Source organism: Furipterus horrens, unplaced genomic scaffold (genome assembly GCF_987537825.1).
Source record: "Furipterus horrens unplaced genomic scaffold, mFurHor1.1.pri manual_scaffold_5, whole genome shotgun sequence".
NCBI lineage: Eukaryota > Metazoa > Chordata > Mammalia > Chiroptera > Furipteridae > Furipterus > Furipterus horrens.
The window spans coordinates 57,676,221-57,701,949 of NW_028327175.1; the positions used below are offsets into that span (position 1 = coordinate 57,676,221).

The window sequence follows — 25,729 nt, forward strand, 5'->3', positions numbered from 1 at the left end:
TTTTTTTTGCTCACTGCTGTACCCCCAGAATAGCAAGCAGGGCTGGGAACACGGTATAGAGTGCTAGTACAAAAAACTAAATAGGAAAAATTATGTGAAGTTTTTTGAAATTTCAAGTTGATCTATGCTACATAAAATTATTTCATAGCTTTTCCCATACATCTTTTAGCAACTCATAAATAGAACTTTAAAAATGTAAACCTATACTTAATAATGATTATATTGTTTTATCATATCTGTATTGAAGGCAGCATTGTAGAAAGGAAAGAACAGGGGTCCCTGGATTTGAAGGCTGAATCTGCTCCTTACTAGTTATGAGGTATTCACATAATTTCTTTGAGTTTGATTTTTCATCTGTGAAATGAAAAGAACACCTACTCTAGAGTTGCTGTTAGGATTATATAAAATAACGTATGTACAGTATCAAACATTGTGCTTAAAGTGGAAACTCAATAAATCTTAGCTCCCGTTCCTTTCTGAGATGGCTTATAGGAAAAGAACTTACAAAAGCTATCTTTCTTGATGGCTTGAAGTATACTGATTAAAGCTATTTGAGGATCTTACTATTCCTGATAGAAATATAAAACTGAACTATGAAATTCCCACTGATCATTCTTTGGAAAACATAGCATTTAGGTATTTACCAGCCCACATAGTTAGTCAATATCTACTTGAATGCTATTTACATTTCAACTTGGATAATTTTTCTTTGTAATAACTGCCAATGTCACACCTTCTATTGATATTTTATGTTTATTGATTATCTTACTAAAGTGCTTCTAATAAAATATGGGTAGTGTTTTAGTTTCATATTTTATTATCCTATTATTTTAGAAAATGTTTTATTATGGCTCATTCAGATGAGTAATAATCAGTATTAAGGAGGAGCTAAATAAAGACTATCATTTTGGAATGGGTAAAGACGCATAATCATTAATCATTTATATTTATACAAAATGTCTTTTAACATTTCTTTTAGATGCAATTTAGTTATGCAAATATACCTGCGCATTGGTATTTGGTTTAATAAAATAGGCTACAGAGTAGGTTCAATAGAAAAGGCACAGACTCAAAATACTTTCATATATCTAAAACCACCTTTAATCAGACTTTCATGACCACAAACTGTAGGTGGAATGTCTCAATACAGTATGGTTTCTGTTGTACTGAAACCTCAGAATTGAGCACGTTACAACAGCCACCATCAAAGTACATTTCAGCACAGAAATATCATTAAAACCACTATTTGTGTTTACTTTTAGGTACTCCTCAACTTTTGTGTAACCACACAGGCTGCTGGATAATGCATACTTATTTAATAATACCCATCAAAAAAGTCAGTGCATGTAGCTTCTTTTCATTAAAACTGCAAACTAAAATGATGATTATACTAAAGCATTTAAGAAAGTATTTTTGAAATCTACTCTTAATTGCTCTAAATTTAATTCTGTACTATGTTCATATTCATCACAGCATACTCAAAATGTATTTTATAATGCTTTTTCTCATTGTTCGTAGTTAGATAAAATTGTTTTTAAGCATTATGCTTTATAGAGATCTGAGATATTACTCTTCCTTTAAGACATGCCACTCAATGACAGATTGCAATTCTGAGCTTTTATACTTAAGTATAATAATGTATTATAATCATTATATTTTTCATAATGTAACAATAGTTTGTAATGGGAACAAGTCCATTTCTATTTCAGTAACATATTTTGAACCTTAGGTGAGATGGAAAACTGTTTTTATGGAAGTAGGCAAAGAGATGCTTTCTTCCAGTGTTTACATCAATCAAGGTGCACTGAGAGGAGAATGAAGTCAATATTATTTAAGGTAGCACTAGAGTCTGAAATTTAGTTTTCAGAATTAAAGAGACTTGATATCTAAAAATGCATGGGAAGCAAAATGATTATGTATAAATACTGACCATTTTATGCTTTTCCTTTACCTCTTGAAACAGACCCAAATGTAATGATGTTGTATAAAGCTGTTTCAATATTAAATTTTATAGTGACCTCAAGTTTAACTGCCAGCATAGGCCAGGCATCACACACCTTATATTGACAATTACTCTAGAACTTACTAGGTATGAATCAGGAATTGAAATTAGAATTTGAAATTGAGAAAAGACACATTCATTAAATACAACTCCTTATAATTCAGTCATAAAGAAATTAGGAAAATTTATTTACATAAACAGAAAACAGTTCAAGCAATTCTTATTGAGCATTTTCTACATGCCAAAGCTTATGCTAAGCAATATTTATTGAGCCTTCTTGTAGGTCAGACATTTGTGCTGGTGGCTGTGGGGTTCCTACTTTGTATCTATCTCCCTAATTCATGTCTCCTTCTCAGCGCTAGAGAAAGAATGAGTCATTTAATTTTTTAATGTTTAAAGGGAATTTTCTTTATTTAAAACAAAATGCGTTATTTGGCTAATACTGTTATATTTTCAGTCACGTATAAATGATTTAAAATTGTACTTTTTTCTAGAGCTGGATGATTTCAGTTTTTGTTTTCTGACCAACTTTTCCTCTAGACTGAGCATGCAAAATAACCATAGATGTTAACCCAAGCAAGATGAACACGAGGCCCTGGCTAGTGTGGCTCAATGGACTGAATGCCAGCCTGCGAACCAAAGGGTTGCTGGTTCGATTCCCAGTCAGGGCACGTGCCTGGGTTGTGGGCATGCAAGAGGCAATCACACACTGGCGTTTCTTTCCTTGTCTTTCTTCTTCTCTTCCCCCTCTCTAAAAATAAATTTTAAAAACATTTTTAAAAAATGATGCACATGATGAAATGAAACCTATCATATTGGTTCTTGCTTGTCTTGTACTTGGTGAAACCTTATTGTGGTGTGTGTCCGTCTCCCTTTCCATCTGGCTGCCGGCAGGCTCCAGTCATGCAGCAGGGCTTTGTTTAAATGCCAGCTTCTTATGTGAAGCTTTCACTGTCACGTTAATATAAAACTCATTCCTACTCGTTATTGCCCACTAGAACTTTTAAAAATCTTTATTTTAAGACTTTCTCTAATATTACAGGGTTGGTTGTTTATGAGTCTGTTTTTCCTGCTGGCTTTTGAGTTCCCGGGAAAACCCCACCTCCAGCCTCACAAAGACTCTGACCATTGGACACTCAATGAATGTTTGATGAAGGAGTGGATTATGAAATGGAAATACACTCTGTTCTAAAGTCTGAATGTCTCAATATAATTTTCTGCTAAAAGTAGATATTTTAAACTTTCCTTTTCGACAATCTCTAAAAAATAAGAGATTTTGTATATATATATTTTACAAAAAATTTTAACATGTTAGAAAAAGGAATCTTGAGGAAACGTATGAAACCATCTTGGGATCTATAACAGAGAAACCAGAGAATGTCTGGATGAAAATATACATGTACATATGCTCTAGATTTCAAGAAAAAAATATTTCAAAAAGTTCACAGAAAAACCTTTGTTCCTTGCCCAGATGACTCATCATGAAGGATGGAAAACTGTGAAGATAAAATTTTAATTTTACAATTACAGGATATAGAGATAAAAGGGGAAGGATCTGAGCTCAGGATGACTTCATTTGTTAAGCAAAATATTACTGAACTTTCTAATGAGTTCAGATTTTCAAAGAATATTTGGCAACGTATTTGATTAAAATCTCCTCACCATATTATAGATTTGAAACTGGCTTTTAGTAATTTATATAATGTAAATATAACTTAATTGGTCAGTGTTAAGTTTAAGGGAATGTCTCTAGAAAGGGCCACAGAGTTTAGTTAACTTTCCTGCCTCAAGCAACATTTTCATCATTGGTTAAAAAGATGTAGATGGCATGCTTATCAGATCTTCCTATAACATAAATCTGGGCAATAACCCAATAGATGGTATAGGCTCTATCCACAGTTCCTTCTACAGACTAGAAACAAGATGAAACAGAGATAATTTTAGTCTTTGTTTGCATTAAAAAAAATTACATAGGCTCAGTTGGAGGAAAATTAACATGGTAGTTGCTTTTGGGAAAAGGATCTAAAGTTATAGTGCTCCAATGTGGGAATTAATTATCTTAATAATTTTTTTTTTGGTTAGTCAGCACTAACTAATTTTCAGTACTCTGTTCAATTCTGAGAATTAAATTTTTAAAAGACACTGACAAAATTTGAGAGGCTACAGGATGGCAAAGAGGCTGATGTAGGATCTGAGAATAATTTTGCAGAAGTAATCATTAAGGTTATCTGAAATGTTTAATCCAGAAAATAGAGTTAAAAGTGAAATGCCAAATCTGAAGACCTGTGGTCATGTGAAGAGGCAGATGAGCTATTCTGTTTTATTCTGTGGAGCAGTATTAGAAAGCATTTTCAAAAACCATAAAGAGGTTCGAATAGGAGAAAACCTACTATTGAGAACTGTTCATGAGTGGACCAAGTCTCATGAAGTAAGGAGTAGCTCATTCCTGGATATGTTGAAGTATAGCTGCATTATCAAGGAAGGTGCAGAAGGTGTTCCTGAACTAAGCAGGAAGCTGGAGTAGGATCTTTAAAATATTTATTGCAGATTTCAGATCTTCAGATTCTATGCTTCTGTAGCATAGACCTTTGGGTCAAAGGGAAGGTTAGAGTGATGGTAATATGGTTCAAAAGAAAGAATCTATTTCTGCAATTTCATTCTATAAAATGTCTTATGTTTTGGTTACCCAGCCTCATCAATAAAACATCATAATCACCTCTAATTTCCATATTCCAAGAAATAAACACGGTCACTTTCTTTTTGTAATCAGAAGAGATAGAAAAGACCATAAAAAATTTTGAGTAGTCAATGTTAAAGCAGTTTTAGTGATGAAAATGCACAGAAGAAATTACCCAGATTGATGTAAAAGAAAATTCACATTACTAAACTATTTTTAAAGAAGCAGTATATACGCATCATTCCTGGGGCAGCTGAGTATAGAAGCAAAAAACATGGGAATTGAAAATGACATCTGAGCTCTGACATTGTGAGCTGTGTGTCCTTTGGTAAATTGTTTAACTTACCTGAACTCCCATTTCCTCACCTGTAAAATGGAGGTAATAATAAGTACCTTACAGAGTTGTTATGGGACTTCAACTAAGGGATATAATACAAGTGTAAGTGGCTTGTTGACAGTGAAACACTGTAAGGGGTAGGTAGTATTTTTTCTCTGATGCGCCAGGCTCAGTCACTTCTTGTTACATACTACTCTTTTAGGACCTGCCAACTTGTGTTACCATTGTCCTGTCTAGCCCAGAACTTCTGTCTGATTTCCTAACCTGAAGTCCCAGAAGAATACTTAACTAAATATTTGTTGAATGAATGAATGGATTGAGAATAATGCATTTTTTGCAATCTAAAAGAAATGGCAAAAATAAAATTCTATGCATGCTCAAGCTATGTTAATAGAAAATCTGCCCCTCAGAGAGGAAAATTTCAGTTATTTTTTCTTTTTTGGTCATATTCACTTGCAGTAAAACATACATTTGGTAAAACTAAATAGCAGCAAAATTGGATTGGGTCAAATTTTGTGTGTTGACTTGATGGTGAAATTAGAGCATATCATAATTATTTTTAGATAAGAATGTTGATTGTATTTGGTGAATTTTTTCTAAGAAGTTCAAAGACTTTATAATAAGTTCTCTTAACTACGTTTGGCAGTGTTTATTTGAAGTTATTATTTGGTACAGTTCTTCATCCCCATTTCTCAGATGATGCTGTAAAGAAAAACATGAACTGCCTTACCCAAAGTCACAAAACTGGTCCGTGGATAAGCCAGAAATAGACCTGTCTTCACACTTGCCTTAGCCAGTGCTCCTTCCCCCTTTTAGATAATTGCATTTCATGGGCTTAAATTCAGCACCACATGGACCCGGTCAACTGTTCACTGAACAGTGTACAAGTCCATTAAGAACCATCAGCAGTTCTGAAGAGTACAAGCAGAATAGTGCATAACGTATTAATTAATATAAGGGAAGTTTTCTAGGTTAAAGTAAAAATATAATACTGAAATTTAGAAGTTGGTTTCTAGGTTCTGACAATAAACCAAAGCTCCTTCTGTGTGGCCTCCACAGCCAACTCTGCCCTCATACCTCCAGCCATTCCCACTAAAGCCTGTGAGAACCACATGTATGCATTAGTGGGTACACGCTGGTTCTATATTTATGGATGTTTATTTAAATTTCACAACACGAGAAACATGTTGGTTGGTAGCAAACACAGTTCTGTTTACAGCCACAATAAAAAAGGTAGGTCTCTGATTTACACACAGACAATGTAAATAACAAGTTCTGAAAAGAGAGGACAACTCCTATATCATTTCCCACAGGGTAGAGAAATCAGTTTGAGTATTGTGTAATGAAAAAGACCTTTAATAGTGAGTCTCCAGGCCACATGCATGCCTCTTCCGTTCATCCTCTTAATTCCAACTCCACTCATAAAGTCACCTCAGGAGAACTTTCCTGCTATGTTAACGGTGGAAGTCCTTGCAACTCACAGGAAAGAGTTCTGAGTAAATGACAGCAAAAGGCTTTTTGGAAACATCAGTTACCCACATCTATGAGAACTTTGGCCTAACTTTAAAGGACTTCGAGAGCATTAATTACTACGGAAAGTAACAACAATTTTATACTTCTTTCTGCCCATCAGAATACTTTCAACTTGATCTTTTAAAAAAATATTTCTTTCTTTCTTTCTTCACCCAAGGATATTTTTTCATTAGAGAGAGAATGGGGGGGGGGAGAGAGAGAGAGAGAGAGAGAGAAACATTTGTAGTCTGCTGTCTCGTATGCACCTTGACCAAGGATTGAACCTACAACCTGGACATGTGCCCTAACTGGGAATTGAACTGATGACCCTTCAGTCTACAGGATGACACTCTAATCAACTGAGCCACACTGGCCAGGGCCTTTCGGCCTGATCTTAATTCAGTTTCTCAGTGACTCTACTCAGAGAGTGAACTTTTTACTCATTTCTTTAACTCATAAAGTAATTTTAGTTTCTTTGTTTTAGAATCTGTTGGAGATGGTGGCAGAAAGAGACTTGACTTTGGGTGGTGAGAGCACAAGCAGTATGCAAATGATGTGTTACAGAGTTGTATACTGAAACCTGTATGGTTTTATTAATAAATTCTATATAAATAAATTCTATAAAAAATATTTCATTACTGGTTAATTTGCTAGCACCCTGTGGACAAACTCAGGCATTGATGACTGAGTTGAAGAATGATTCAGAACAACTGGATGCAAGGTAAAAAAGTTTTATGAATGTCTTAAAACAATTATTTACCTTAAAATTTCCTATTTATGTAAAAGAATGCCATGATAAAAATCTAAGTGTAGATAAATCTAAGAGAGTTATTTCAATTAAAAAAAGCAAATTTGAAGGGATAAGGAAGAAAGGAATCTGAGACTATTAATATATCAGCTAATTCTTTTTTCAAAGTTTTGAGGTATTATAATTTTTTGGGGGTCTAAATAGAGTAATGATTAATATAACCTTCATCCTATGAAAATATTTTAGATCCATTCCTCCTCACTCCCAGGCTTGATAATCTGTTTCCTCCCAGTTAAGGAAACAGTGACTAATGAGTGACAAGATGGACAGTTCATAGACACAATGCACTCTCTAATCCACAGCCACTAGGTCTTCCTATGTGTTTAAAGGGTTAGGGATGGAGTCAGGAGTCTGCAAGGACAATCTCTAATTGAAAAAAGGGAAATGCCCTCTTAAATGCTCTTTTTTCTTCCTTTGGCTTGTTCCTGACAGTAAGTAATGGTAGAACTGTTCTAAAGTATTCCTCTTCAGTTTTATTTTGTTTAATTCAGTCTGTCATTAGAAAGGCTTGCGAGCTTTAGGCCTGATGATTACTCTTGGTGGGAGGAAGTAATGCCACTGCAGACTTGTGTTCTGGACAAGCACTCCTTTATACAATGAGGGGCCTGCCTACATAAAAGAAAGGCTCTTTAAAGAGCAGTGAGGGACTCTTTTAAGCAGACTGCTACCATGTGCTTGTAACCCTCCAGCATAACTTGCAAGGATGAGACAGCAGTGGACTGGGGCTGCAAAGAGGACTATTGTCCTCATTAGCCTCCAGCAAATTGAGCTGGGTTTCACTGCAATGCAGGGATTTCCCAAGGAGTATCCTGCACTAGTTCCTAAAACTCTGAACGTGATAAAAGGATTAAAATAAGGGGCTTAAGAGTGTGGAATTTAGAACTCTACCAAGCCCTCATCCTAAGTGAACACCCCAAACCCCAAAACAAAACTTTAGATCTTAAGCTTTGCATACTATTTTGGAAAAAAAAAATAGGTTAGTTACAATTAAATAATTAAATGCATCTTAATAAACTTGTGTGCTTATTAATGAGCTCACAGAGTCTGGGTTTTAAAATTTGTGATAGCTGATTTCTGACATATTTGACTACATGAGACAAAGGAAGAAGGATAATCTGCAATCATTAAACTTATCATGATTTAAAAGATTTTATTGTGGTCCATTTTTAAGCCTAAGAATGTTTTGGGTTTAAAAAAAAAAGACTATTGCACAATATATTTTTAACTTCTTATTCATGCTGTTCAGGTCTGCTTTGTTTGATAAAGGGCTGATTTACATTGGAAATCCAATCTGTAGATGCCATCATAAAATAAATACCTCTATTTCATTATGCCTCATGTATGTAAAATATATAATTTAAATCTGGGAAGAAACAAATAAACCAGATTCATATTTTGGGGGCAAAAACATGTTTACTAGTTTAACAAAGCCAAAATGTACCTAAGGTAAAGGTCAAAGACTGCTTCATTCCCTGCTGAGTAAATGCTCAGGAAGCACATTTGTCTACATTTCCTGTCATAACAGGAAGAGTGTAACTTCTTCCTTTCCACAATGGCTTCAGGTTTACCTCCTAACTCCAATATTTTCTCCCTCAGGGCCTTCCAAATCAATCCTTGCAAGACAGAAGGCAGGAGGCTGTCTCCCTTGTAGTTTCCAAACAGTTACATTTGTTGAAATGTTATTTAAATGTTAGTGATTTCTTAAGCTAAACTGTTCCAACTTAAAATTAAAAGTCAAATTTCCAAACATTTAGCGTGGTTCTCTCATTCCTACTAGTGGGTCTAGAGTATTTCAGAGAAATGCAAATATATATCTCAAAAAATAATTGCGTAAGTTTTTTAAACTAAAGTCATTATTCTGGAACAAGGTGTTCCAAAATGGCTTTAGTAAGAGTGTGTTGGGATGTAAATTTTCAAAATATTTTCACCATAATAATTTTTGAAGGAGTTCATTTTCAATGAATAAATTACAGTGTCAAAGTCTAGACTGCAAAGGACATGGCTTTTGAAGTAATCAGCAACATGTTCTTTAATCTACAGTTTGGAAGAAACTTTTTGGTTTATGTGGTCTATTTATGATGTTAATATTTTTAGCATTGGTTTCTCCATAATACAGTGTGACACAGAGTTTTTGCATTTGCAAAGCAAAAGGTGACTTGTAGCAAACACCATGTGTGCACGTGCTCACAGAAGTGGAAGGGGCTATTTATTTTCAACTCTGTACACAAAATGACTGAGATACAACAAACCCAAACATCAGAATTTTTATGAACTACAGTTTTAAAATGGAAATTATATGAGATACACAAATTAGACTGAAACAACAAAAGGTCTTGAGACCCTCAAGTTTATGGGGAGTTTATTTCTTAAATTCAGTAACAGAATTCTAGAGGAACAGTTTCCTTTTGGGGGGGAACATTTTGGCGGCATCCCTTGGATTTTCTGCAAAGGACAGCTGAGTGAATCTGACTGCAGTTGAGATTATACCTTTCTGACAGTAAAGGAATAGATCTAGCTGACACAAATATAAAATGGCCCACACTTATGGGATGTATAAGAAGTATGTGGTACAGTTTGCTATGATTCAATTATATAGGGGGAAGACCACTTGTGAATTGTTTTCAGGTTGCTAGGAATACGATACCAATGAATGGTCTGATGTCATAGTTGTTAGACAGCTCAGCGCTCTGGCTACTGCTTTCCTTGATTTGAAAATTCTTGGATATACACTTCGTCATTTTTTCTTTTAGGGCTTCTTTTTCAGTCTCTTCAATCACCAATAATGCCAACAAAAAATTTTCCTCTTGGTGATTGTTAAGATTAATGAAAGAATTGTTTAACTTACATGCATGGGGAATCTTTAAGTAGGTATCCATAGGATGCATCAATATATCCTATAATTCAGTTCTGAGCTGTATTATACTACTATGACCTGATGTATTACTATGGTATATGCTAACTTCATTTATGTAAAATGAGTTTAATAAAAAAATTAATACCAGTTTAAGGGAGGCAGTCAGCTGTTAAGAAATGATATGGAGGGGGAAAAGGCATAAAAATCTTCAGTATGAGGTATTTGCAGGTTTATTTTAGATTTAGAGGTAGAAAAATCAACACTTTTGCAGTGATTGAAGTTTTTCTTCACTTGATTTGAAACAAAGTTCCAGATATTCATTGCCCAACATGGATAACTCTTCTATATTACTTAAAGTATAATTTCCTTTCAAATAACATGCACTTGTTGGACGTGAATACAAGCAACTGACAAGTCTGGAAATTCTGTTTGTGAAGATGACAAAAGAAAATGTGATGATTACTCTGCTCTTTTAACTCATGGTTGACAATTCATTAGAGAGTAATTTTCTTGAAGCAATTTATTTGCACTTCTAAATTATCCAGATTCTCATATTTAAAGAGTGAATCTATCTCAATTTCAATTAATTTCATATTAGTTTAATAGGTTGTAACTCTCAAGTTTAGAACTGTAATTAGCCCTTTTATTTGCTGATATTCTGGATTATCACCTTGAAGGAATGAATGTTACAGTAAAAATTCCATTAAAGTTTTAGCTAACATTCTAACAAGAACCCAAAATAGTGGAAAACAGGAGAAAGAAGTAAAATTTGTTTCTTTTTAAAAGAAAGCCACTTGAGGAAATCAATATGTCTCTAGAGAAAAAGTTACACAATTTAACAGCTATGAACTCTGAATTCTTTTTAGTCTTAAGGGGATTTTGCTGTTCTATTAACAGGGCAATGTTGCTAATTGTCTTTAATTTGTGCTCCAGTTATTGCACTGATAATTATATAAAATTTTGTTTGCTGGCAAAAACTATTAGTGTGCCAGATCTGATGGAAGAAAAGAACTTAAGACATTTAAAAATCTTCTCCCCTTAACATTACTACATTAGGCTCTAACTGTATTATTTGTCAAATAATTTTCCCTTTTGGTTATTCAAATATTTAATTGTCTTTTTATAACAAGAAACACAAATAAATTTGGGTTTACTTCTCCTATCCATTCAAAGTGGGAAAACTGAACATTTTAAATACAAATATACAAGTAAACAGGTTTTAGGTTAAGCATGCCTAATATTTCTACGTCTTCTTGATACAACAGATACAACAGATTTTTAGGTGTATTGTTTGTTAAAAGAGTCATGCAAGGATAAAACTCATTAAAAAATATGGCTGTTTCAGAGTATAGTAAAAACTGGTATTATACTGAGGGTAAGATTATTGCCTAATTGATGTAGGTACCTAATGGGTAAAATAAAAAAATGGAGATGAAGAGCTTGAAATTGTAGCGTTAGAATAAGGAAGTTGGAAGCAATAAGAATGGTAATCCATAGTTCAAAATAATTTGGTTAATAACATACATTTGAAAATAAGTTCCACAGCATAGGCCTTAGGAAACTGCTTCTCCCCATCCTTGTCACCTGCTCTGCTCTGCAAATGTTCTGAGTGATTTTTCTTCCTGTACACCAGCCACCCACTTCCATGAGCCAGCTCCTTCTCTGAAATGATTTGCTCACCCCTTTAGCTTCCAAAGGCTTCTGTATGCTCCTTCCTTACTGTTCCACTTTCTTTCCATCTCCCCAATAACTTTTTAAGGTAAAACCGTTGTGAAATGAAGGTTCAGGTACCATTCTTTAGTGTGCTACACAGAGCAGGTGTTTTGATGCAAATCACATTAACTCTAACATAATAGCCCATGGTTCAACAAGCATGACTCTTAATAGGAACAGCTTAATAAGGAAATTTATTGAGCACCTATTATATGTTAGGTGCTTTACTTTTCTTCTCTAATTATCTCAGTGACCTAATGAGGTGAGTACTATTTTTTTAGTCCTTACTCTATTACTGAAGAGGGAACTGATGAGGCTTGGAGAAGTTAAGTCTCTTGTTGGAGGTTCATACAGTTAGTAGGTGGCAGAACTGGGACCAAAACTAGGCTTGTCTTTAAAACCATGCTCATTACTATTATATTATACTAGGTGCAGTATAGTGTAACTGGGAAGTTATGACCTAAAACTATGATTTTAGCCATTCTATTATACAGGATGAAGCAAGATTTAATTTTAAGAAAATCATGTTTGCTTTGTGTTTTAATCTGAAAGATGTGGGCTTAAATCTTTGGCCACCACCAAAGCTTTGCATGCTCTGGACTCTGTCTGGAATCCAATCTTTTCTCCCATCTCTCTCAAGTTATCTGCACCAAGGTCAAGTTCCATAGGATTTCATTTGGCTTCCTAGCCCGGGCTCTCCTTTCTGAAGGAACTTTGCAAATACTGTTCCTCTGGAATGCTGTCACCTGCCTGATTCTGATTATCTTAATGTTCCCATCTTTAGCATTTCCTAGTAGAGGCATTTTTCTGACCCCCAATCGAAACAAGGCACCTCCTCTTACTCCTTCATAGCATTATGATAGCTTCATTCAGAGAACTTAGGAACGAAACTTCTGTTATATATCAAACTGTGGCCCACAGGCATATTCATTCACCTGCACCTTGTCCATGGCTGCATTCACAACTAGTTGAGACAGACACTTATGGTTTACACGATCTAAAATATTTGCTCTCTGGCCCTTTACCGAAAAAAGTTTGCTGACTTATGCAGCAGTTGATAAGACGGATGAGATTCTTCTTGTGCACCACTGAATACTTAATGCTAGGCATATTGCAATCTAATAGTATTTGTTGATTTAATAAATAAATGATTTTTTCAGCTATTAACGGGATTCATAAAGATTAAATGGGATAACATGTATGTAGTTCTTGGAACTTAGAGCTTCTTCTACTCAGTTATCTGAAGATTTTTGTGAGATAAATGGAGAAGCCAGGATTTTATTTATTTTTACATACTCGCTTAAGAAATCCATCTTGTTTGGGTTAGAATTTGAGAAATAAGTAGTTTTCATAAACTCAGAAACTCTGGAAAATTTTAAGAGCTGTTAATATTTTTTCTCCCCTAAACTATTCCATGTATACAATTGGAGTTTCTGGATTTTAGCTGTTCCCTATTTCCATTATGAAAGATAAAATAAGGGCAAAATTCAATTTAAACAGTTAGCCACTCTGTTTTACAACAGTTTTATTTCTTAATGATATACAACTTATCACATCAGCTCTGCAATATTTCATTTCACACTTTACGCCAGAATTTCTTATTTTGTAAAAACACACCCTGTTCTCTGTATTGCCAAATAAACACCTGCAATGGCAGAGCAGGCTTTTACTACTTTTAAGAAAAGATGACTGTGAACCATTGTGTGAGGTTCCATTAAGGAGTGTACTGTGGGGGAAGCTTCAACAAGGGCAAAGCAGTTACTTTTTTCTTTTCAACCTGTGAACACATAGTTTAAAGGCAGCTCAGTTTAAGCGTGCCTCCATATTTCGTATGGTATTCTATGGCAGATTTGTTGTGAATTATTATAAGTGACCTATCTCTTTTAGGCTCTCTCCAAAGGGTTCCTATGGCCACCCTTGTAGTAGGTGAGAGATGCGCATGATGAACATTTATAAGTAAGATGGCTGTTGAAAGTTGTCAGTGGCCATCTAAAATAACCACTGAAGTATATGCTAAAACATGGCTATTTTCATATTTACTAATTCTATTTGAGTATTGAATTAAAGGACCCGCTGCACCTAAAAACTAAAAAAAAAAAAAAAAAAAAAAGAGTAAAGAAAAGAAAAGAAAAAGACTAAATAGATTGTACATTCTATGCAATAAAATTGAGAAAATTATCTTCAGGATTAAAAAAAAAGATAAACTAAGATGAACTTAAATAATTTTTCTTCTAAAGTTATTATGACTTCTAACATGGGAGAAAAATCAAAGCAATTGTAGACACAACTATATTTAAATTAAGAAAAGATGTTCAATTATTAGCTCAAAAGTAGGGTGTTAAATTCTTGTTTTCCTGTGCAAATTTTATGCTCCTTTTTAAAGCATAATGAAAGCTCATGAATTCCACCTGCAGAAATTTTCTTCCCTCTTTGTAAGCAAAAGGAAGATACAATGAATTTCATGAACTTAAAAATTACTTCGTATTATTAATGAAGTATAGGTGCTAATTCATATAATTTTTGACTGTACCTAAAATAGATTCTAGTCCAAATAACTAGGTCTAAATAGTCAATGATACATGATGTTCAGTATTTCAGTTTTAATTTTAATTTCAATATGTAAACCAATGAAAAAAGCTGTGATTTTATATTGAAAAAAACTATTGCTTTTTGACTTGACCCATAGCAATAAATAATATGTATGCAAACACTGAAGAAATACATTATAAATCTTAGCATTATTCATCCTTTAACTCAATTTCCAGCCAAAAATAGTTCAAGTCATATGTCCCTTGAATATGACAATTTAATGAATTGTAAACACAAAAATTTAAAAAGTTTCTTTACCTTTTAATTAGCATACTGGCTTTGACAGAATAAATAACAAAAATAACAACTTCTATTCATTATAATTTACACATGTAACAACACAACATTTGAAATCATGAATCAGTTCTGTTTCACAGGTCCAAGAAGACAGAAAGGCACAAAAGAGATAGTGTCTTTATTTGAGGGAAATTAGAGTGTTATGGGAATCTCCAAAGCTGTCCCCTTAGCTTTCCCTAATGTAAATGGGGAACAGGCAAAAGAATCTTCTCTTCCAAGGTCAAGGAATGTCTATTTTTATGTTCCATTATCTATATGCAATGGTTGTGATCTGGTAGTACTGTAATTTCTCCCAGGAACCATTATTTGATATTTAACATCAGAATACAAACTAGTCACACCTCTCCTTACACTGCCCAGCTAAATCCACTCTCCATAAATGTGAAGAAATCACAGATATTCATGATACACAAGCATTTGTTGAATAGAGCATTTGGATGTATAACATCTTTAGAATAGATTAATTGTATCACAGATATAATACTGGAGCTCTAGAAAAATTACATCATCTGCCTCTATGTTTATAAAAGTCAGAGTTTAAAGAAAGTAGTATAAATTAACTAATACTTCTTGCCTACATGTTTTAAGTTACTAATATTTTATGTGGGTGTTTTCTTTGTTGTTGTCAGGACATGTTAAATAATTTGGATGTATTTCAAAGCCTGTGAATAGAATAAAAGCTATTTTTATTCAGGATATTTAGCCTATAATATAAACCTTTTAAATGGATAACCACAAAAGCTTTATGCCCATGAATATAAGAATATCTTTGATGATGCATGCAATGTAGCGATGTTATGCTTATTAACTCTTAATTACTAAGCTATTTATATTACAAGTACAGCTCCCACTTACAACTCAGGTTGAAGTAAAAACTAACTAATCATGAATGTGTAAACTACATTTTTACAAGATAAGGTAATTTTTTCCCCCTTTTACATATGAGAGACTGTTAGCATTTAAACTGGCCTTGGTTAATTCAAAATGTTCTCAGAACCCTTAACATGTTTGGGGAAAATGTAATAAATAGAACATGTAAGGAATGACAGAAAAAAGTTTACCCCACTCACCTGTCTGTTACGTTCATCCATAATCCTCGTAATCTGAATCTTTTTTCTCCCCATAGTCCCCGTTTTTCTTCTCTCTCTCGTCCCTGAAATTATGTATTTTTTCCTTCCTTTTCTCTCTCTTTCCTGCTTCCTCCAAACAAATCTCCTTCTTCAGCACTTGCACTGCTCAGTTCCCAAATTCCTGCATTCGTTCCTACTGAACAAAAAAGAAAATTTCAATACCCTTTTAACAGCAAGTCAGCACCAAAAGAACTATCATATTCCAATTTTGAAAAAATAAAACTACAAGGCAGTAAGCCAGTCAAATGACTGAAAATAAGTGTTTGTTAAAAGTACATGGTATATCACATGCAGGAGCACATCAAGTAGGATCGCCTTGTTTTTATAATTAACATAATCTCATAAGTAATTTAACAAGTAATTTAAATGATGAAAACTATGTTTTAAAACCTGACAGTTGAAATATATCTTTTGCAAAGAGTTTCTTAATATTGTTAATAAAATTAGGTGAATATTTTCACCTTTCTGTTATGAAAAATTACCTAAATCAGAGAGTTAATGAACCTTTATGTACATGTGTATGCTAAGTAGGGCAGCTAATTCATTTCTGAAGAGAAAACAATCTTGTGTTTTGACAGCAGAGGTGATAACGTTGTCCCTCGTTATGCAAATAGGGTGGACTATTATCAAAGTGCTATTAGATAGATGTAAATGTCAACTAACTTAAATCTAAAATTTTTAATCTTATTTTTAAAAAGTCACCACTATGAGAACGCTGTAAAAAGAATATGATGGGATATTTAATCTTACATAACAAGCAGGTATCAGCAGTGAGATCTCTTTTCCTTTCAAAAGCCCTTAAGCTATATTTTCAATACAAGAATCCAAAAATATAATCATTCATAAAAAAAGACAGGTGCAAAAATTAGAGTATTATTCCATTTATAACTACACTTTTTTATAATAAGCTATAAGTCCTCTAAATTTAAATATTTTAAAAAGGCATCATATCTCTTTGGGGAGTAAGATACAAAATTACAGAAGCTTGCTATTATATACTGGATATCTTTAGGTCATGAATTAATATTAAAGAAATGATCATCTATAATGTACGATAAACCCAGAAAATCCAGAGTTTTAAAGATACATATTTTACTTTGTTTTAAAGTACATCTTAAAATATTTGAATGTAATGAAAGTGAATTGCCGTGAAATGTGGAAGTTAACAAGAGAGTATTCCATAATGGCTTCTTCATTTGCAAGCAAGAGCTTCAATCATTTGATCCCATCTCCTGTCAAAGAAGCAATTACTTTACACACTGCTCAGAATTTCCCTGTTTATCTTAGTTGGTGTCTCACAACCAACCCGATAAATGCCCACATTTGTTATGTGATGCTAAGCCAATGTCCTGGCTCTTTAATAGATTAGTTGGCTCCAATTCAAAGTTATTGGAACAGGAAAGCTGTTATACTTGGTCTGCTCATCAGCTCTGTTTTGATTTGTTTAATTTAATTTCTAAATTCTTTATCACCTTCAGTAATTTTTTTTTAACAATTTGAAGTTTTCTGTGATTATCCAACTGCAGAAGCTATTATGATATAATTAGTTTAGGTGGATTAAGCGCTGCTTAAATACTAAGACCATCCATTATCTTTTGCCCCAAACCTTTCTATTAAACTGCAACTCACTCTTGCCTCTGAGAATACATGTATTGAGTAATATCATGACCTCACAGTGCTCATCAAAAACTATTTATTACTCCAGCAGGAATTTTAAATGCTGGAAGTAGTTCAAAAGTTTTAAAGAGTTATATAAATAACATACATTTGACAAACACACATAAAAAAAGTAGCTATACTAAGACATATAAAATCATATTAAAATATGAAAAATTCACAAAGCACAATTGCATCATATATTAACTGTTGGCACAGTATTTATCTACGTTTTGAAATGGTCTCAAATATCACTCAACTGGTCAACTTCCCTGTGTTTCCTACAGCCTTACCTTAGAAGCAAGCAGCACGTTAGAATGGCATTTCCTATGCATGTGCAAGACCCCAAAGAGACAAACAGACTTCCTCTATCACAGGAAAGCCAGCAGAAAATCCAACCCATGAATCCACAGCAAATGCAAATGGGACAATTTCCTTTCTTTCATTTAGCGAGGTCGGTGGCACTATCGGTTTACAGGACTATGCCTGCCTAAGTGCTTATTCACTCTAAGGTGGAAGGTCAGGGTGAACAGATTAGTGTGTGGTGACGAGGCAGGCCAGACAAGAACTTCTACAGATCCTGATTTCAAAACACACATAACCAGACAAGTAGAGAAACAGCCCTGGAGAAAAACCTCCTCAGAAAGACAGGGAGAGTTCCTGATGAACCAAACTTAGAAGAGTTCCTCTATATCACCACTCACATTTCACAACATTGAAACGGGACACTTTTTAAAAAGAGAAGAGCAAGGATTTTTTTTTTTTAAATTCTCAAAACATGATGGAAAATATTTTGCTAGAGAAGACTAACTATGTATATGTCAAATATGTATATAATTGTTGATAAAAATGCCACCGAATATATTTTCCTTTTTGAAATATGCAAGGTAATGTATAAAGGAAAAAGTGTAAATTTCAACAAAATTAAAATACTTTTTTTTTGTAAAATAAAAATTTCTTCAACTGTTGCCTTTTGAACATTTCTACAATGCAAAATTTTATATTATTAAGTATATATGCAGAATAATATGTAGTGATGATGCGACTGCTTTCCTGAAGTAAAATGTGTCATGGAACATATGGCTTAGAACATTTGATTATGAGTCACCACATTTCAAGGCTGTCAGTAAAAATTCAAAGAGTGAGGAAGGTCAACAATAGTTCTGTAGTTGTTTTCTTAGCATAACTATTTTTCAAACCTGATTTTTATGCAAAAATTATATTGTAAGGCTGGTTTCAAGTATTAATTTTTAGAAAGCCTAGAGAGGCTGGAAAAGATTATATAAATTTGGTAATCTGTAAAATTGTTTTATATGCATATGAAGAAATGAATATAATATCTAAACTACATGTAGTAGAATATCAAGTTATGCTGAGAACTTTCATTATGTACAATCAACCATAAGCTTAAAATAATTCCAGCAGGCTGGCCGCTACTACTTTCCACATGAAAGAAGCATTCTTGGACAATGACAGAGTTCCATAGAAACAATCGGTAATTAAAAAAAAAAAAAGAAAGTAAAAGAAATGTTCTACCATAGAACTCGACAGAGTTCCAGTCTTCTGCATTGTTTTTCTTTTTGCCAACCTAAGTATAAGAAAAATAAAATCAGGCTGCTTACTAAAAAGGGGAACTTCATTATGGCAGGCTTCTGTTCACTTTGAGTTTGGCACAAGCAGACAGATGAAGGCAAAGTGGCATGAGACCCAAGCAGAGAAGAATTTCTTGTGAACAGATGCTAAAGATCCTTCTTCCACTGGCTCTCTCATTTATAAATGAGTTCCCTTGAGTGATATACACCTCATCTCTCCCTTCCTTCTCTTCCCTCCCTCCCTCTTTCTTGCTCCCATCCTCCCTCCCTCTCTCCCTCCTTCAAATCCCTCCCAGTAACACAGAAGAGTCTTGACAGAATGGCAGGAAACACGCACAGACTGGTCAGGGAAGGATATGATGTCAGCAACCACGAACAATAAAAGGTGTAAAGGTGCTTCCTTCCCTAAACTGTTCCAGAAGTGTAAAATGGGAACCAAAACTCTTCACTTCCTTCTCTGAGAAGAACTGTCTGAGTGTACCGGCCTGCACACCCCACACAGAGAGGCCTTTGAGAGGTTCAGATAAGGGACAATGAGCAAAATCCAGACATGGGGACAACATTTTTAATTTCTATTTTTAAAACACCTGAGAAAAATCCATGTTAGCTCTAGGTTAGTATTTATGCCTGATTGCTTTAAGAAACGAAAATCAGAAAACCAACAAGCTCACTTTGGTGAAGAAGCTATATTGCAATTACCATTTATCATGCCTCAGAAAAATCGAAACAGTTAATGCAGCCACACAATCTTAATTTACCCTTTGAGGCAAGTGAACAATTTTATATAGGCAAAGAGCCAAATGGATACATTATATTTTTAGTAAAAATAGAAACACAAAAATTGTCCAAAAAATCAATGTTGGTAAAATAAAGTGATTACTTCTTTGTCCCATAGTTAATAAAAGGCCATATACTGGGTGGGTGGGATATGTTCCTATGATATTGAAGCCCACAAGGTTCTTTTTAAAAACCCAACTAAGAACCAGGGTAACTAATATAAACTTTCAGTATATAGTGAAACAATTTATTTTAATCACTTCACTATTAGGTTCTTTCTAACATGGAAATGGCAGTCTACCATAAGGTTTCTGTAGGAAGAAAACCACGTATCAAGTGATCTGAGTCATCTTCAGATTTCAATCATCTTCCCACAACACTTTGATTTAGAAATTAAACATAACCTTCAGTTATGTGTTTTGATCTTAGAGTGAAACTGCCATGCCACATTAAAAGATGTGGGAAGAAATTAATTCTCTCCTGCTAAACTTATCAGTGCAAAGCATGTATTTTGCTATAATAAGCACAATGCGTCACTTAAATAAAAACAGCCTATAAAAATGATAGAACATTAAAATATGCGATGTCAATTTGCAAAGAAAGAATTCTGGTTTTCTTTTACACATATTGGCAAATAACTTATTCGTTGACTCATGTAATGTTTTGTGAATACTCAAGGCTGAATACCAAACACACTATATCACAAAAGAAATTATAATGTTAATAAATGAGCTGGATACTTAGTAAAGGGTAAAAATGATCATAAGTCCAGTTGCTTGCAAGACTGGTATTATTGATTCAAACAATTAAATGATCCATTATTACTTTAAGTGCAAAATGTCTCTCATTATGGTGCACCTAGATATATTTAACTTTCTACATTATGATATGTTTGAAAGATATGAGACATCTAATTATATTTTTGTTAAAAGGAACAAGTATAACTTTTTTTTTTCCTTAAGAGGTATTCTGAACTTCAAAAGATATGATAATTATTCTTCTTATTGTTACTTGACTACATGATGTCTTATAAGTTGGGGAATATTTCCTTGATCTGAAAGTTACTCCCTATCTCACAAAGTTTACCATGCATTATACAGAATATCGTATTACCGTAGCTATGAATGCAAGCTGAGTTCATTTTAAAGACACACAGCCAAGACTCATCCTCTTAAGGGTAATGAAAGAAGAGCCATTCTTTCCTGCTGGATAAATACCATCATGCCCAACAGTTATTTTCTCTGTCTATTCCAATTTAGATAGAAATTTATGAATTTGAGTCATCTGCAAGTTTCAGGAACATAATATCAGGCATACAAATAATAAATAATGTTGACAGTCTTTCCTGCCATGTTCTTTCCACCACCTGCCAAACTCCTTCCTACCACAGGGCCTTTGCATATGCAATTCCCTCTGCCTGGGATACTCTTCCTTCCCTTCTGTGCTTCCATAACTTCTTCCCTTCCTCAGGAAGCACTCCATGCTCTCTCGATCACATCAGATTCCCATAAAAAGACTCACAGCACCATGTCCTCCTTTGTAGCTCTAGTCACAATTGAAACTGCACATCTGCCTGTCTTCCTCAAAATCTGTGGGCCAGGTATGCATACAGTAGGATTATACTATTAGCAGCATACTGTTAGTTAATTAAAGGATTAAAGATTTTTATCTCACATGAATATTTTCTGCAGTCACTATTTTTAATGGCTACTAAAGAACATTTTCATATTTTTGTCTGTACAGAAGCAGACTGACAACTGATAACCTGATAATTAATCCTTTGTCTTATTTATATAGCATCTCATATGTGGAATAAGAAGTGGAAGCTGAATGGATTTTGAAGTCAGGAAGTTCAGTGTTTGAGTCTAGCTTGGTACTTAGATGCTGAGTGAATACTGAGTGATGACTGATTTTCTTGGAACTGTTTCCTTGCCCTAAAAACGTTGGGAACGCACTTCTTCATTTGCACATGGTTACAGCCATTAAATCTGGAGCAATAGGTGAAGTGCTGGCTACACAGTAGTACTGGGAACCTAGCCTACTATTTATAAGACTGCTTCCAAGTTGAAATATAAATTCAGTCCCTATCATACAGAAGGCTATCATGTGAATCAGAATCTTTACATACACCATGAAAACCTCACTTTACAGAGCTTATGATGAAAAACTTCTAACAGGTAGTGCTTCATTTATCCCTTAACAATAATCATATGAGAGAAAATTTATGGAGTTACAAAAATTAAGAAATTTCTCTTAAGTATCAGTCATGGAAGAGCTTCAGGCTGCAAAAGCAGAAATAACTAGGGAAATATATCAATTTTCCCAATGACCACGGCTGCTGAAAACTCTACATTAATGCTTCTAGTCCTACTTTAATATCTTTCCCCAAGGACAAAAGGAGATGAAATGTATGTCAGAAATATAATAAGGCTAAAAAGGAACTCGTTTTGAAAACCCCTGCAATTAATTTAATAAGTGGGTCTAACCTGCCATTAACACAGACATAAATGATTTTATTTACATGGTTCTAGAATTTAGGAGGCACATACCTTTAAACAACTATATTGCACTGTAAACAATTTAATAAACATGAAGGAGGCACAGCTTCCCTGTCATGGTTTTCCATGGTACATTTTGTCTTGGATATTTTTTTCACACAGCAGCTTAAACAGCGTTCTCCAATCCTCACTCCAAAATAAACTCCAAATGGTCTAAATATGTCAAAAGCCTGTGCTATTCAACCACCTCACAGATTTTTAGTCTTCCCACATAATATTAAGTAATTAATTCAGGGTTTTATCATGTCTTTGATTTCCCAATTTTTCACAATAGTGCAGTCACCACGTTTTCTTTCCAAAGCCACTTAGTGATGTGACAGGGCTTACCACAAAGGTAAATTCTACCCTGTCCTTGTCACAAAGCAAGAGCTAGCGGTTAGCATCCTGGAATGTATTCTGTTCCCCAGCTGTAGCTCCTCAGTAAGCACATGCAGCTGAATTTTTTGTTGCAGTTACTGAACAAAACAAGTTAAGCACTGTGCAACACCAATATCAGCGAGACGAAACTGTCAGCCTTCAAAGCAGGCGAGGCTTGAAGTGGGCGATGTTGCTATTAGGCATTTTCATCTTATTATGACAAAAATCTGAGTTCCCAGGCATCTCTTGATCCTGTCAGAAAAAAATCTTACTTTATTATTTTCTTAATCTTTCTTTAATATATCATTTTCATAATCAAAATAGAAACACTGTCCACATTTTTTTTCCTCAAAAGTCTGTAGGTAGTGGACACCGCTTTCAACCTTACAAATACATTGGTGTGTGTGTGTGGAGAGAACACTTTCCTGCAAAACTGCAGCAAATGGAAAAATACATTTTAGTTTTTCATAATTGTAGATGAAACAATAAGAGTACATTTTAAGACACCTGAGTAGTCCTGAGTATTATCATCAATAAATAATCACATTATTAAGTTTGTGGTATGTTAAAAAGACATTCTAAGTAAAGGTTTTATTTCATTCTGTATTCAAATATTATGTTAAATGGTTAAAAATTATATGCTTAAAAATAACTTGCCTTTTATATTACCTTCCCAATTCATTTAACATTTAAAGATGATCTCAAAATGGGAAGAAATACAGTTGTCCTGCCAATATTTTTGTTATATATTATGGAGAATATACTTGATAAATCATCTGCTATTTACATTAAATGTTATTTATTTTAGTCTCTAGTTAAACTTTAGAAATTTAAAAAGTTTACATAAAAAATCTTCCATGCTACTATACATAATGTACAAAATGCCATAATGCTATCTCTCAAAATATAGATATTTGATATTGTTATTATATGTGGCTCAACATGAAACCCAGTGATTCATCAATTTTTATATTTCTCTTCATCTCTTTTATAGCATCCTAATCAACCTAATTAAGGCTTTGTTCATCTGAAATCTCTGATGGCAATTTGTTTAACTCTATCCCACTGTGGTCTTCTTATAAGGAGAATTAAATCTGATCTTCTGACAGCAATCATTAAATGATCCCAACTGGCCCCAATTAAGCCACATGGCTCATGGGCTGCCATACAGTGAAGTGCCAAGTTCTCGGTTTCATTTACACATCATTCTTTACCTTGGTTTGTTTTCTTAAAGCCAATTAAGTATGCATCTTATCAAGTGGAACTAAATTTTCTTGTGTATACTAACTCAAGACACAGTGCATCGAGTGGCTTTGCAGTCCCACTGAAGTATCACACAGGACTCCTGAAGCTGTTCTCTCTAGCTATAACTCTACTCATGGAAAACAAAAAACAAAAAATCCCCCCAAACTTTCTATTTATTTACTCACGCTGAAATTGACCCACATGTATCCTTTCAAAATAATATACATGTTTAAACAGTTCTAGCTAACATAAATCAGTAATGACTCTAATTTGATGTACAGTACGTATTTACTGAGCATTTAGTTGAGTTTAATATTCCTTTTTTTTGAAACATTTGAAATGATCTCCTTATGACCCTCTAAAAGAGCAGTACCACAATGAGACTTCTGAAGTTAACCTTTCTTACCCTAAATTTCTGCTCTAATTTTTTTCACATATGCTCAATTGTAAGTTCTGTAATGATGTTCCTAGGCCTTCCTCTGAGCACAGGTAGCCTCAGGATTTAGAGCTCATTGATTGTGTGCTACTCCAGGGAAATGGCTGATTAAGAACAGCCTCATGAGGAGGAGTGGCTCTCTTGTTCACATCCGGCTCATCTTATTTTAAACTCTGATACCTGTATGGAAATATGAACCCCCAGCTTTAGCTCTGGAGTACTACAGTTTACAGAGTCCTTCACCTTAGATGCCAAGGTAGGAACAGCTGAATCAATCCCAATGTGACTTCTGTTTGACACAGTTTCTGAAGGCCTTAATCAATTACCCTGACTACTTTCCTGTGAATTGAAACAAATGCACTGTATTTTTATATCTATTCTAATTATAGCTATCACTGATCATCTGTTGGTATCTGATGCAGGCTATCTATCACAGTTCTTATAGCAGATGGATTAGAACATATCTGCTCATCCTAATCATACATTAAAGACTGACATTCAGATAGAGAACTTGAATGGATGCTATGCATCTTATGGGACATTAACCTTGATGAAACATGTAATTCTTCTTATCACTTGACCAACAGATGTTAACTGCAAAGAAGAAATACAATGAAATCTTTAACATGCTGATGTTAGGCAACACCCAGATAAAACAGTATGTGTGTTTTCTTCATGAGAGATAAATACACACTCACTCATCTCAATAAGTATTTGTTCTTCTCAAAAGAGGGAAATTCAAGACATTTATTTAAAAAGGCTGATGATTTAGAAAATATATACCAACCTCACCACTGACTTTTAAAAATGTATAATAAATGCACTAAAATTCTAGTAAAGCAAAACAGATGCTGGGGTGTTGTATTATGAAATATTTCTCACTGTATTATAGTAATCTCCAATAAGATTTGATGTTAATTTTAGAGCATGCTTCTGCTAAAAAGGGCAAACCCTGCAACAGATTTAGTACAAAGAAGCTGAAAATATCCTGTGGAAAAAAAAAATCTGTAGTGAAATCAGCCAGCCCAAATCCTGCCATTACTCAGCACTGCAGTGACGTGCGGATGTTTGTAGTGGTTTGAGGAACCAGCAGGGGTGGAAACTCTACACACTCGACTCCAACATGATTGCAATTGAACCTCATCAAAGTAAGAGCTCATAATTTGTCACAGAAAACAGCCAATTAACA

The 25,729-nt window shown here is 34.1% G+C and overlaps 1 protein-coding gene across 18 annotated transcripts in view; it reads right to left on the minus strand.

Moving 5' to 3' along the window:
• MEF2C (myocyte enhancer factor 2C) overlaps nt 1-25,729 on the minus strand; it is a 162,005-nt gene that overhangs the window by 74,928 nt on the left and 61,348 nt on the right. For 11 of the 18 annotated variants that reach the window (XM_090276463.1, XM_090276461.1, XM_090276476.1 and 8 more), the window contains one exon: nt 15,860-16,055. In XM_090276463.1, the coding sequence (XP_090132589.1) occupies nt 15,860-15,913 (54 nt within the window). In that variant the 5' untranslated portion in view covers nt 15,914-16,055. Of the gene's footprint in view, nt 1-15,859; nt 16,056-17,868; nt 18,043-25,729 lie in introns of those variants that run through there. The other 7 variants (XM_090276464.1, XM_090276462.1, XM_090276460.1 and 4 more) reach the window with 3 other exon arrangements.